The sequence below is a fragment of the Pholcus phalangioides genome, unplaced genomic scaffold (assembly GCF_987345545.1).
Source record: "Pholcus phalangioides strain wild (caught in Gottingen) unplaced genomic scaffold, Ppha-v1.0 ptg000017l_1, whole genome shotgun sequence".
In the NCBI taxonomy this organism is placed as follows: Eukaryota; Metazoa; Arthropoda; class Arachnida; order Araneae; family Pholcidae; genus Pholcus; species Pholcus phalangioides.
Window position 1 is genome coordinate 50,801,870 of NW_028301610.1, and position 13,585 is coordinate 50,815,454.

The following is a 13,585-nucleotide window of genomic DNA, read 5'->3' on the forward strand; positions in this document are numbered from 1 at the left end:
GGTGAATAAGTAGTATTATAAAGATTACGAAGGTTTGAACAACTGGCTATTGCGAAGATATATTTTTGGAAAGAGAGAAAATTCAACTGCACCTGCGGGGAATTGAACCCACGTTCTTTCACTTTCCGGGTTCTGTGGACCGTGCCGGCGGGACCTTGTCGCGGGTGTCGGGACGGAGGAGGAATCGCACTCGCGATGCTGCCCTGACTTTGTCGAGCGGTGATGTGCCCGGGAATTGGGGGTGTGGTTGTGCTGCTTGGGGGGTTGGCGGGATGTTGGTCCGAACCGTGTGTGCTTTCCCGGCCGGTTTGAGTTTTCTCCGGCACGATCAATGGGCTTATATCGCAAAAGCGACAGAGCCTGGGCGTGCTCGGTACTAAACTAATTAACGATTAGTATTAACAATAATTAATCGTCACAAAAACTCCATTGGATATAATTGTTAATTATGCTTAATGATTAATTAACGATTTCGCTTTTATTGTCATAACTAACGATTAGTATTAGCAATTAACCATCACAAAAACTCCGTTGGATTCAGTATAATCATTAATTATCGTTAATTAAATAAAGATTTTTCTTTTATTATGTCATAATTAATCAACGATTAGAAAAAACGATAATTAATCGTTACAAAATCTCCGTCGATTTACTATTCCACTATAAAACGAATACTTAAAGGAAAGTATCCGTTTTAAGGCTCTCCGCAGTGCAAGCGGTGAGCCGGTCAAGCGAGAAAAAGAAATAATAATTCATTTCGGTTAAAGCGGGTAAACACAGTTTGAACCGATAAAAACAGGTAGGCGGGAGCGCTATGGCCGCATCAATTGAGTTTTCACGATCTTTTTTCAGTTGCGGTGAAGCGAGAAGCGGTTCACTATGGAAGCACCCTTATTCCTGAAGCATTTGCAACTAGTCTGCTGGTAAGAAACAAGTACAATATATAAGTTCGTTCTTTCATTGCTAGTAGAATTTCCTTTTGGTTGTGGTATCTTGCTTGCTAGCTGGCTGCATGGAATCAGCTTTTCTTAATTTCTGTAAAAAAAAAAGTGACCATACGTCATGAGAGTGACCATACGTCCCGTATTTACCGGGACAGTCCCGGTATTTGCTGTATTTTTGGTCGTCCCGACTTTTTGGCAAAAGTTTACCGGTTTTTCCCGTATTTTGCACGAAGTTTACTTGAATTTTTAATCTTCCCAAGTAGTCGCCTGACGTCAAATATGACGTGAAAATTTTGTCATTTTCTCTGAATGAGGTCATCACGTGAAAAATCACGTCATTTCAAAGTCATTTAATGACCACGAACAATAAAGGTCAGGAAATAACGTGATTCTTGATGACCTTAATGAAATATCAGGTCATTTCATGACCTTCATGGCTAATAAGGTCATGAAATGACGTGATTTTTTATGGCGTAAACGATTTTGCGTCATAAAAATCACGAATTTCTTTCCTACTGAAAAATTCTGTTCCGGATGAAAATATCAAAATTATCCAAAATGTTTGTTAATGAACCTTCAGAGGGTGTTTCAAAATTACCCTAGGCCTATTCGTTACTGGTTGTCACAAGATAAATGAAGTACTTTTAATTGCGATTTTGTTTTGAATGGAAATGCAAAATTTTTCAATGAGTAATTGTTCATATAAATTTATCAACGTACGTTATATAAATTATAATTAAATCCATATCATGTTTTTTACGGACGATCAGAAGATCTGTGAAATCTGTCAAAAATTCAAAATGATGCAACGAATTCATTGATCTAAAAAAATGAATTTTTTAAAAACTTTTTTTTCGATAATTGTAAATAACGCAAATAATTATATTTATAATTATATTACTATATTTTTCATGGATAAAAAAATAAAATAAAACGAAAAAATAACTGCCATCGGCTAAACTCAGCAAGAGATTAAACGGTAATTGTAATATAACCAATCAATACTTTTAAATTCTTCATTAAATAACACCAGTTGGTTACTGCTACGATAGCATGATTGGTTAAGGCATGGCGTGACGTGAGATACATAGGGACAAACCGGAGAAAAACCAGGTTCGACTCCGACCTGCGCCAGAAAGTGATATTTTTCCCCCGTCTCTTCAAATAGCGCCATCTATCTTCTGAAAGTCTAACTATTTGCAAATGGTCATTTTTGACGTTTCCAAAATGGACATAATGACCATTTTATCACGTCATGTTTGAGACATTTTATGACTTCCAAAAAACGTTTTCATTGACGTCAGGCAACAACTTGGATTTATTGAAATCAAAGATTGAAATTATTTTTCAACTCATAAATTATATTGTGATGATTACGACTATAAATGAGAATATTAATCTCTCACATTTGTCTTGGAGAACGTTTTGTTTTTCGTGGAATTCATTTTAATCCACTGTAATTGCAGTAATGCTTCATTTCACGCCATTGTGATTTTCCGTAATTTCAACAATATTTGGCAACTTCGTTCGAATTTGGCGTCATTTTTGGCATTAATTGGCGATGTCCCGTATTTTCCCGTATTTGGAATCCCAATTTCCCGTATTTCTCTCGAGGAAATATGGTCACCCTATTCATGATACAAGTACTAACATATGAAAAAAAAAATACTAGCAGAATATATAAAACTGTAACTAAATCAAAAATCCTTCAATAGGTATTATTTGATTTTTTAAAGTTTTCCTCCAAATTGATGGTTTCAAGCTGAAAATCTGATAGTAAATTAATATCACGCATGTAACATTGTTTTTTTTTTTCAATTTTTTAGTTTGTTATAAATGTTATTTCTATTTCGCATCTTATTTTTCATGTGTGATTGTGAAGCAGGTACTATATTTAGGATAATGCTTGTTCAAAACCCTGCCGAGTTTGTCAGAACTAGGGTGCCCATACGTCCCGTATTTCCCGGGACAGTCCCGGTATTTTCTCTTTTTTTGGCCGTCCCGACTTTTTGGCAAAAGTGTCCCGGTTTTTCCCGTATTTCACACGAAGCCTACTTGAATTTTTATTCTTTATTAAAGTCGAAGATTGAAATTATTTTTCAACTCAAATTATTTTATGATAGTTACAACTATATATGGGATATTAATCTCCCACATTTGCCTTGGTAAACGTTTTTTTTCCGTGGAATACATTTTAATTCACTGCAATTTGCAGTAATGCATCATTTCCCGCCATTGTGATTTTTCCGTAATTTCAACAATATTTGGCAACTTTGTTTGGTTTTGGCGTCGTTTTTGGCGATAATTGGCGAAGTCCCGTATTTTCCCGTATTTGGAATCCCGATGTCCCGTATTTCTCTCGAGGAAATATGGTCAGCCTAGTCAGAACATTTCTTCCCGTTGTTTTCATAGAAAAAAAAGCCAGAACACACCGTTTGACGATTTATTTCTTGTGTGCAACCGCATAGCATTTTTTTTTATGGCAAGTGAACTTTTTTTTAGGAAACTTCGTCACATATATTTGCTGTATAGTGTAATTCTATTCTTCTCGTAACCTTTTCATTTTAACCGATGTATTTATACAAATAAATTATATATACTTGATTCAACTATTGAAGATGATTGCACCCATTGGCGTACGCAGAATTTTTTCAAGGAGGGAGGGGTTTCAATAACTTTTCTTCCCAAGGGGGAGTTTTTACGCTTTTTCCGGAAAAATAACACTTTAATCTTGACTTGGGGGTTAGAACCATGGAGGAGAAATAAAGTTCTCCTTTATTTTACTTTACTTTTATATTACTTTATTTCTCCTCTAAGGTTAGAACCCCAAACACCCCCCTTGCGTACGCCAGTGATTGTACCCATATGAAACTGATGTCTCCACCAGTATGGATCCTATAAGATCCCTTGATGGATTTTTTTTGTTTGATTTATATGTTTTGTAACAATTACAATGAAAATAAAATTGAATTTCGTATTAAAACAAGTGGAGAGAATATCTCTACATACAAGACATTCATCTTTTACATTTTTTTGTCCCTTTTTTCCCTTTAAATTCACTGCCATTTGAAGTGGCGCTTCATTTCCCACGCGATTGGTGACTTTTCTGTGATTTTAGAACCAGTAGACGACTTTGTTCACTCTTAGCATCCTTTTTTGGAGATATTTGGCGTTATCTCATATTTTGAAACCTAATTTTCCCCATTTGCTCGAGCAAATATGGTCAGCTTATGAATATGTAAACTCTCAATCAGGATATGGCCCTAGCGCAGCTAAAGCCCTGTAGAAGCTAAAGTATAAGTGTATATGTAGTGGTTAATGTTGTCTTCTCTATGTGCGACGTTGAATGAAACTTTCAACCTTCTAGTTGTAGCGGGTATACCAGGTCATGATTAGAATTGTTACATATAACGTTAAATTACATATTCTATCAAAATTAGATTTATATATTTCGTTGTAAAAACTCTAGTTTAGGAATGTTGAGAATCAGAAACAAACAATCAGAACCTAGTGTAAAGTTCCCAGAAGGTACACGAATAATAGATTCGCAGCAAATAGTTTGGGTATTGGGAAAAACTATTGGGAACGGCTGCTTCGGGACAGTGATTGAGGCGAGATGCAGCAGAAAACTGCAGGATTACAAGTATGTTATTAAATTAGAGCCATACGATAGTAAGACAATAACAAATGAAATTAAATTGTATGAAAACATTGGAATAGAAGAAAAGATGTCAGCATTTTGTCAGATCAGAAATATATATCATATTGGTATAAGCCCATTGCAAGGTTTTGGCTCGTTCCGTTACGGAGAACAGAAGTGGAGGTTTTTGGTTTTGAAGAAGCTTGGTGCGAGTTTGAATGAAACACTTGTTCATAAAACGCTGATTCCTTACAAAGAGTCTTTTACAATTGCCACTCAAGTACTCGATGCATTGCACTTCATACATGAACAGGGTTATGTGCACTGTGACCTCAATCCTGCTAACATATGTGCCGGAAGAGAATCGGAGTCATCAAAATTTTACATCATCGATTTTGGTTTATCTGTAAGATACATCGACGGAACAGGTAGACATAAAAAAAACATCCCAGGTGCCACTAACATTACTACTATATATTCTTCACGTGATGCCCACAGAAGAAGTCCTTGGACAAGGCGGTCTGACATTGAAAGCTTGGGTATCAATATAGTGAGCTGGATATCTGGAAGCTTACCGTGGAGCAGAATGACAGATGAAACTCAAGTTGCTCGTTGTAAGATTGCACATCTATCAGATGTTTCTAATTTTCTTCGGAAAATGTTTCCGAGCGGTGTCCCACCAAATCTTGCAGACTATTTTGTTTATTTGAATAAACTTAAATTTGAAGATAATCCTCAGTACGATAAACTAAAACATATTCTTTTGCGAAACATGTAGTGCAGCCAACATACATGAACATATGAAGTCAGAACTATCAAAATTTTGTTTTTAGATTAAAACTATACTTTTGGAACAGCTGTCGTATGGTCCACCACTTGGCAATTTTTGGTGCCAAACATGACTGATGGCTCGATGAAGAGTTGCCAAGGCCGTCAGACACTGCGGACGCCGAAAAAAAAATCATCCGCGTGCAGAACATAATAGAAACCACCAAGCATAAAAATAGAAAAAAATATCAGTTAAAAAAAAATTATACTTGGACCTTTTTTTTTAATAATAAACAGATCGGGACATAAGGAATTCTGGGCATGTTGAATAAATAAATATATATAAATATTGTATGTATTAAAACTAAAACCCGGACCCTTTTTTAATAAACGGATCCAGGCATGAAAAATTCTGTAGTTTCATTTTAAATAATAAACCGATAAGACAGAAGGCATGGCAATGGATGAATAAGTAATAAATACAACAAAATAATAAAACGGTATGATACAACCTGAGCAGTAGATAATAATCCAAATGACGCGAGCTACAGGAGGGAGGAATAATATTCCAAGAGACGCGCTGGAAATGGAACAACGGCTGTTTTGAATTTTTGAAAAAAACGCGGTGAACAAAAGAAAAATCCTGTTTGGTGAAGCCAGCGCCACCTGGTATCACCCAGTGAAAACTGGAAAGATGTTAAAAAATATGACAACCCAGAGCCCCATTATGATGGTCTTGGCGACTTATCGCGAAGAAAAAGTCGCCAAAGTCGTGGTGGACCATACTGCGTCTTTTCTGTTTCTGCAAAAAGTTTTTCCGTGCAAATCAATGTTTTTTTTTAGTTTTTATTGAGAAGGATTTTACCTGTGTTCCCGAAAGTATGTATTGTGTGTGTGAGTATTATGCTTGTCAATATAAAAAAAATTGTATTTAAGTTTTGTCATGTATTGTGCGCTTACACCATTATAATAATTTATAAAAATAATAAGATTTTAAGTGCAAGTTGTGCAATGTCCAATATATTATTTTCCTGAAGATCACCTATTCTGTATTGTATATTATACATGTAATTATTGGATATGATTGAAAATTTTTTATATAATAAAGAATTATTCTCCTTGTCAGAATCCTTAAGTCTTAGATCTGAGTCTTTGGGTAATTCGATCACTGATCTAGTGATCATGAGTTACACCTTCTAACTTGCCTTAAAGTTAGTTGCTGGATATGTTTTTGATGTACAGTAGAACTTTGGTTAATGAGCGATTTGGATAATGAGCAAAATCTTGAAAAATTTTGACTCAATTAACCAACAATTATTCGCATTGCAAGCAAAAATTTTGCATTTCGTTTACTCAGTTACATGGGATGAAACAATAGTTGTTTTCTTTTGTTAGACAGAGAATTATATAATCTCATGTATATATTATCTTCATGATTAATTTATTGTGTAATTATAAAGTTAGAGATAATATTTGTATAATTTGAGTTTGAAAAGATAATTGGGTGCATATAAATTTTCAGAAAGTGTCACAAGCATGCGTAAATCAGAAATATGTGTGACACATCACTCATTACCCTCCAATTAATGTAAGCCAAGGGGATTCTGGGAGATTTTAACTTTTTCATAGTTGATACATAGGTCAGTAGTTCTTTGTGTATTGGAGAGGTGTGAGGTTCGGTGGAATGTGATCAGGGGCTCGACCATCTACTTGTCCCCGGTAACGATTCTATCGTTCACTCATCGATTTCTCGTTATGAGCGATAAAAGGGAAGTTTTTGTGACCATATTCTTCGTGAACGATAAATGCGGATCGCTGGGAGGGACAATTGTGAACGAGAGCCGGGAACCTCTCGTTCAGCTGAAGGACAATTATTTCGGTAGGCTTAACAATGGCGATGCCGTTGACTTACGTGTTGTTAAATGATTTTTACGATTCTCAAATGCCTGCACGTGCTCTGTTTTGAAACATATGTCACGGATGCATTTGAGCTGTCGGATAAAGAATTCGTGAACCTTTTTAGGTTGACGAAAAATGCTACAAGAAAAAAAGTGTGCGAGGAATTGCGTCCGATGTTGGATCATAGGTCGGAACTGAAGACACCCTTGACAGTTGAGAGAAAGGTAAGCAATAATTAACGTTTAAATTAAAATAATGATATTTAGAAATTATTCGTTGTCTGTGTTTTAAGTCATTTTGAATGAATGTTTTTTTTATTAAGAATGGAAAACGAATCAACGTGCTTAACGTAACTTAAGCCTATTTAGGCCTATATATTTTTATGTTCACGATGTTTTCAGGTAATTTTGATTTTTCATTAAAAAAACACTAGTCTTTCGAAATAAAATTATTTTAAAAAACTCGTGCACAAAATATGTAGTCCGTGCAGTGCCGTCTTAATGCATGTGGGGCCCCCATCCGGGCACGGCCCATGGGTGGAGATAGGAGGGGCATTGCCCCCAGCGTCGAAGGTAGAGTCCACAATCTAATGTATATATGAATTGACATCTTCGTGCCCACACCCTGACTTCCAAGTCTATCTCCGCCTATGGCACGGCCAGAGGGTCTCGTGCATAAATGGCCTCCTAAGAGTGAGATTTGGTGTTATAAATTTCTATGTTTTCCTCAAGAGAATCATAAGCGCGTGCTGCAGGTTCTTTTCAGTGAATTAGGGGTTCCAGAATATAACTGCCTGAGGGCCCATGCGTGGTGCCCACAAGGGTGGGATTGAAGTCATTTACGATGTGTTCCATTAATAATGTTCATTGGGTCACTATGCAATGACATAAGTGAGAAAAAGTGATATCTAAACAAACTATCACAGAATTTGTTCTAGTACTATACACGTATGTTGTCTAAACACTGTTCTCAACTTTTATGTGAAGAAATGTTTTCTTTTTTTTTTCTTTTTAGAAGTTTTTACTTTACTGAATTTCAGGATATTTTTAACGATTTCTGTCAGACAAATATCAGGTTTTAGTAACTGCATGCTTTTATGCAAAAAGAAGGACATGTACAAATGTTACGTGAGTCTTCCAAGTTTATCTTTGTGAATTTTTTATTGTGATGTTTTCCGTTTTTGAGTATAGTATTGCTTATAAAATGTCTTGGGTGTCAAATGTTTTATGCTGCAATGTATTGTCTTGGCAGTTAAATTCTTGCAATACCTCAAATTTTTTAAGAAAAGAAACAATAATAAATGCATAATGAAACTAATTTGCTCATTATAATTTTGGTTTTAAAAAAGAAATCGGAAAGAGTAGAGTTTTTATTAAAATATTTTTAATGATCTTTATCCTTCCCTATGTCAGATAATTTCAAAACTTTCCAATCTGTTATTATACCATTTCCTGATATCTATTGGCCGATTCATACATTTCATGAATTTGTAAATGGTTGAATTTAACTGTAAACACGACCATATTATCCTCCAGTCTCCTGTGGGAGATTAAACAGCATTTTAAAAAGTGACCTATCTAAATGAAATACAGCAATACAAATTCAATCAATAAAAAAGAAAAAAAAATCACAATTTTAATTTCTCTTATAAACTTCAATAAACTCCTTAAACACGTTGCATAACTGCCATGAAAGATTGTTTATAGAAGTGGCCACGTCTCTGAAAGCTATTGCAGTTTCCTTCTGTGCATTTATGAGCTCCTCCATCGCATCTTTTTTTTGTTGTGGCGTCCTGTTCAATGCAGCTGAGGCTGTTTCCTCTTGATGGGTAGGAACAGTTAGGGATACATCAACAGGATCTGAAATGTGTATTTAAATGAAGGAGATTTAACAAATAATACCTCATAATCATATCCATTATGCATCAAACTTTCAGACAGTTATATACAATAATGATACAACCCAATGCCATCATGTCACAACTGCTTGTTTCTGAAAAATGTTCTGAAAAAAGTTTCTGAAAATGCAGGGCAGTCTCAAACCTGGTGGGGGCCTATGCATTAAGACGGCACTAATTGGAAGACCCCAAAACTCAATTGGAAATGCGTGAAACATTTCTGTATGCCAAGAGGTAATAGGCACCATGTCCCAAAAGTGAAATTTAATGAGAGCGCAATGTAAAGAAGCTCTTCGCCTATGAGAAAATGTGACGCAGCATGAAGTGAATATCTCTGCCATTTATTTGAGATCTACTATAACCAAGATTTATGCGTCCTCTATATCTAACGTTATTAAAGTAAGCGAATTAATATCGTTATTCCGACATTGATAGAAATTGATATAGTGTTCCTCTGGCATACAAAAAACACATTCCTTGCTCAATTGAAGCTTCACCGGAAATTCTTTTTTTTTCGCTGACAAATATTTGTCTTTTTTAGCCTAGTTCTGCCTTGATTTATTTAAATTACGATAAAATTACATTCTTTTTCCATTCATAGGTGCAGTGGTAGCCATTGTATATTTTTTAATGCGTCAGCCACCGTTAACTCAGAATTTCATTCCTTTGAGTGAAGGATTATCATATCTTCTTAACCGACTCAATGGCTGCAGACATGTCTTCGGAAAGGTGGGAGCAATCAGAATCTTGAAATTCTTCAGCAGGAGCTGAGATTAAAACCTCAACAGGCTCCTGCTCAACAATCGAAGATCCTGACACTGTGGCGGATGCTCCAGCAATACACTACAAAATAACAAGTGGTGCCACTAATAAATATAACAAAAATATGAAATCATTTCATTAAAGACACAGAGCAAGAGAAATGCTGTACTAGGAGTTTGGTCCTCTCCCGAAATAAAAGAAAATGACTGATTCTTATAAATTAGCATAGTTAAGTTCTGTGACTTGATCACCATCCCAAAGAAATTTCTGGCTATGGTCCTGATACAGAGCCCACATGAATAACCTACCCACAATCAGGTCAACATCAGAACTGTACAAATTATTCATATTGAAACAGCGAACCCCTCTTGAGTCACCAGTCAGTCCTGATGGCCAAAAAGTAAAGAAGTATACTTTGTACTTTAAAATTAAATATTCACCGCAGAAGAAGATCACAATGGGGGATTTATTTCTGCATCCCTATATACCACAGTGTTACCCATCATAGCGACCACTCTCTCTTCCAAATGCGACAATCGCATTGATGGGGATGGCCCACCACCTGTCCTCAAGGACTCCTTCCGGATATCGGCTGCTTTTTTTTCACACCCCTCTTGTAGTAAGTCCATGTCTACACAAAAAAAAAAAAAATTTTAAATAATCATCCCATGCATAAAAGCCACACTTGATCAATTCAACCTTCAAAAACCAGATTCAAAAAGGCTTATTTGGACCGCTGTTAACTTTTGTTTCATTCTACCATCGTTTATATAAAATATACCACATAAAAAATAATTACATCAGATTTTTTTTTCTCCGAGAGATGATAAAAAAATTTGGTGTGTGATTAAAAATACAATATTTTCGTTTTTTCAATTTTTCTAAAATCAGAAGGAAACAAAACTTTTGGTTTTATAAACGAAATATGTTTAACAAATTAATTACATTCCATAAATTACAAGGTTAATTTATCAAAGTAAGAAATATTCACCTTTTTCCAATCCTTCTAATCTTTGCTTGGACCATAGGGAATAGCGTTCAACTTTGTCGCCAGCCGTGACCAATATATGTTTTTGTCGTGACGAGAGCTTCCCCTCAATAAACGATTGATGTTTCTCTAGAAAATCGACCATCACTTCGTATTGAGCGGCGATGGTCTTCAAACTTCTCTTGGGTTTAAAGGATACGTACGTCGAAGAATATCCTAAGCTTCCGTTTATTAACAATATTAACACATAATCATAATACTATTATTATTCACAATTCTAGATTATTGTCGTATTATACATGAAGACAACCAATTTTAGACGGAGTTCCAATAGAGATAACCGATGCCCGCCGGTGCTCATGTAGACTGTCAGCGTAACAGTTTTCTTCTTCCGTCTCTCTTCTGCACTTTTTCTTTTCTTACACGCACATTTGCACCCGGCATGCCTTCAGTCATTAATCAGTGGGCCGCTGCAGTACCCCGCCCCTAGAAAGAATGTTCTTGAAAGCGAACCGGCAACCGAATGCAGCGGCCAGACCTGGTAGTTTTTTCCTGGGCCTCCTGTGGTTGCTCAGCCGGAACCGATGAAGACTGCGGTGTCGTTATGTTGTCTGTTGCTTCTGCAGGTTTATCCCGATCGATGGAGACGATAATGTCCTTACCATTTTTATGGATTTTGAAATTGATTTACCTAAGCGACACTGTGTTTTGGCTACATAGTGTGGGTTTAGTTGCAAGATCTTGTCAGCCATTTGAGCTAACTTGTCAAGATTTCCATCTGAAATTGACAGATTTGCTTGGGTCTCTTTGGGTAACCTTTGTATCCACAATGTTTTGAGGAATTCTGCATCAACTTTGTCATTGGCCAATTGGCGCATTTTTCTCAACAAATGAGAAGGTTTGTCATCTCCTAGGACCGCATTTGATAGCAAATCTTTCACTCGTTTTTGTTCCGAGTCGGAAAATTCAGCCACGAGTCTCTCCTTGAGGGTAAGATATAAATTTTCGGCCGGGAGATTCCTCACAATGTCACTGACATACGACAATACTTCAGAGTTTAGGGCAGAAACTACAGCATAATACTTTGTCTGATCCCGGGTAATATTAGCGAGAGCGAATTGTGCTTCTATATTTATAAACCATAAGTCAGCATCTTTGTCCCAAAATTGTGGTAGTTTAAGTGCTACCCTGTCTATCTCAGTGGACCTGTCCGGGGTATTGGCCATGTTGATGACAATGAATAAATACAAAATCTAGAATGAAATTGAATCGCCTACGCTAGGGACATAACACGAAGAAAAAATGTTGTATATGCCGAGCTTACTTAGTTATCTGGTGGAGCGGAGACAGGGAACCACTCGGCTTATCGTTCGCTGATGATGGACACCTGTAGAAGAAGAAGAAGCACGATGTTGACGGCCATATTGTTATCCCTCGTTGTTTCCACTGCTTGAAGGTTGCGCGATCTTTCCATGAAGTCACCACTAAAGGATACGTACGTCGAAGAATATCCTAAGCTTCCGTTTATTAACAATATTAATTAACACATAATCATAATACTATTATTATTCACAATTCTAGATTATTGTCGTATTATACATGAAGACAACCAATTTTAGACTCAGTTCCAATAGAGATAACCAATGCCCGCCGATGCTCATGTAGACTGTCAGCGTAACAGTTTTCTTCTTCCGTCTCTCCTCTGCACTTTTTCTTTTCTTACACGCCCACGCACATTTGCACCCGGCGCGTCTTCAGTCATTAATCAATGGGCCGCTGCAGGTTTTGCCCCATTTATTTCCATAATGATTGAAAGACAAAAAAGCACATGAAAAGATAAGAAAGTAAATAAACAATGTTTCTGTTGCCACCGGCAGGAAGAACAATTAAAATAAAAAACATAGTAGTTGTTGTATTTCCTTAACATAGCGCTGATTGGTTAGAAGATGAATTACTCTCGAAGAAGAATTTTCGCGTACTTATCATATCACGTGGTCTGAACAAGTGGAAAATGGTCGCTCAGAATTGTCGCTGAGAATATTGTCTTTCAGCGAGGGACAGGTTGTTATGAACGACAAGTAGATGGTCTAGCCCCTGGCTTGAAGCCATATAGATGTGTTAGAAGCTATACAGCAGCGTTTCTGAATCCAAGGACCAGTAAAATATATGTTACAATTGGACGGATCACTTTGGGTCCTGTGTTTTTGGATATTTTTTATGGGCATCTTTTTTCAGCTACCATGTTTGGCATTTTGCCTATTGTGGTATTTGTATCTCATGAAAAATTATGCTGTAATGATTGTATATGTTGAGAGAGACCACCTTTTATTATTTGCTGAACATGAATATTACTTGAATATGGTAAAATGTAAAATCAAATTGCGATTTGATGTGAAGGAATTAGGTCCATTGAATACGTTGTTGGAAGTACATTTTGAGATATAAATAAGAAGCATCAATACAATAGCTTGCGGAGTCACCACACAGAGCCACAGCTTCGAAATAAACATTTATTTTGACGACACATAATGATTATCTTGGTTAATGAAAAAATAAGACAGGCATAGAAATTTTCGAACCTCACGCTTTTGTGTGCAGTGACTCTCTGCTCTGCTGTTTTCCAGACAGTCGTCTCCAGTACCTGGGATCACGTGACACACTCGAGGTCGTTGACCCGACTCTTGGGG

General features: G+C 36.4%; 1 protein-coding gene across 1 annotated transcript; it reads right to left on the minus strand.

Annotated features, from left to right (window-relative positions):
• Positions 1-11,500: 11,500 nt before the first annotated feature.
• Positions 11,501-12,124, minus strand: LOC149074073 (uncharacterized). Its single transcript, XM_089247306.1, has one exon. It carries the CDS (start codon positions 12,122-12,124, stop codon positions 11,501-11,503), a length of 624 nt encoding a protein of 207 aa, XP_089103432.1.
• Between the last annotated feature and the right edge of the window lie 1,461 nt (positions 12,125-13,585).

Bases quoted from the DNA above. Each gene is read 5' to 3' on its own strand.
- LOC149074073 (XM_089247306.1), bottom strand. From the start codon at position 12,124: ATGGCCAATACCCCGGACAGGTCCACTGAGATAGACAGGGTAGCACTT.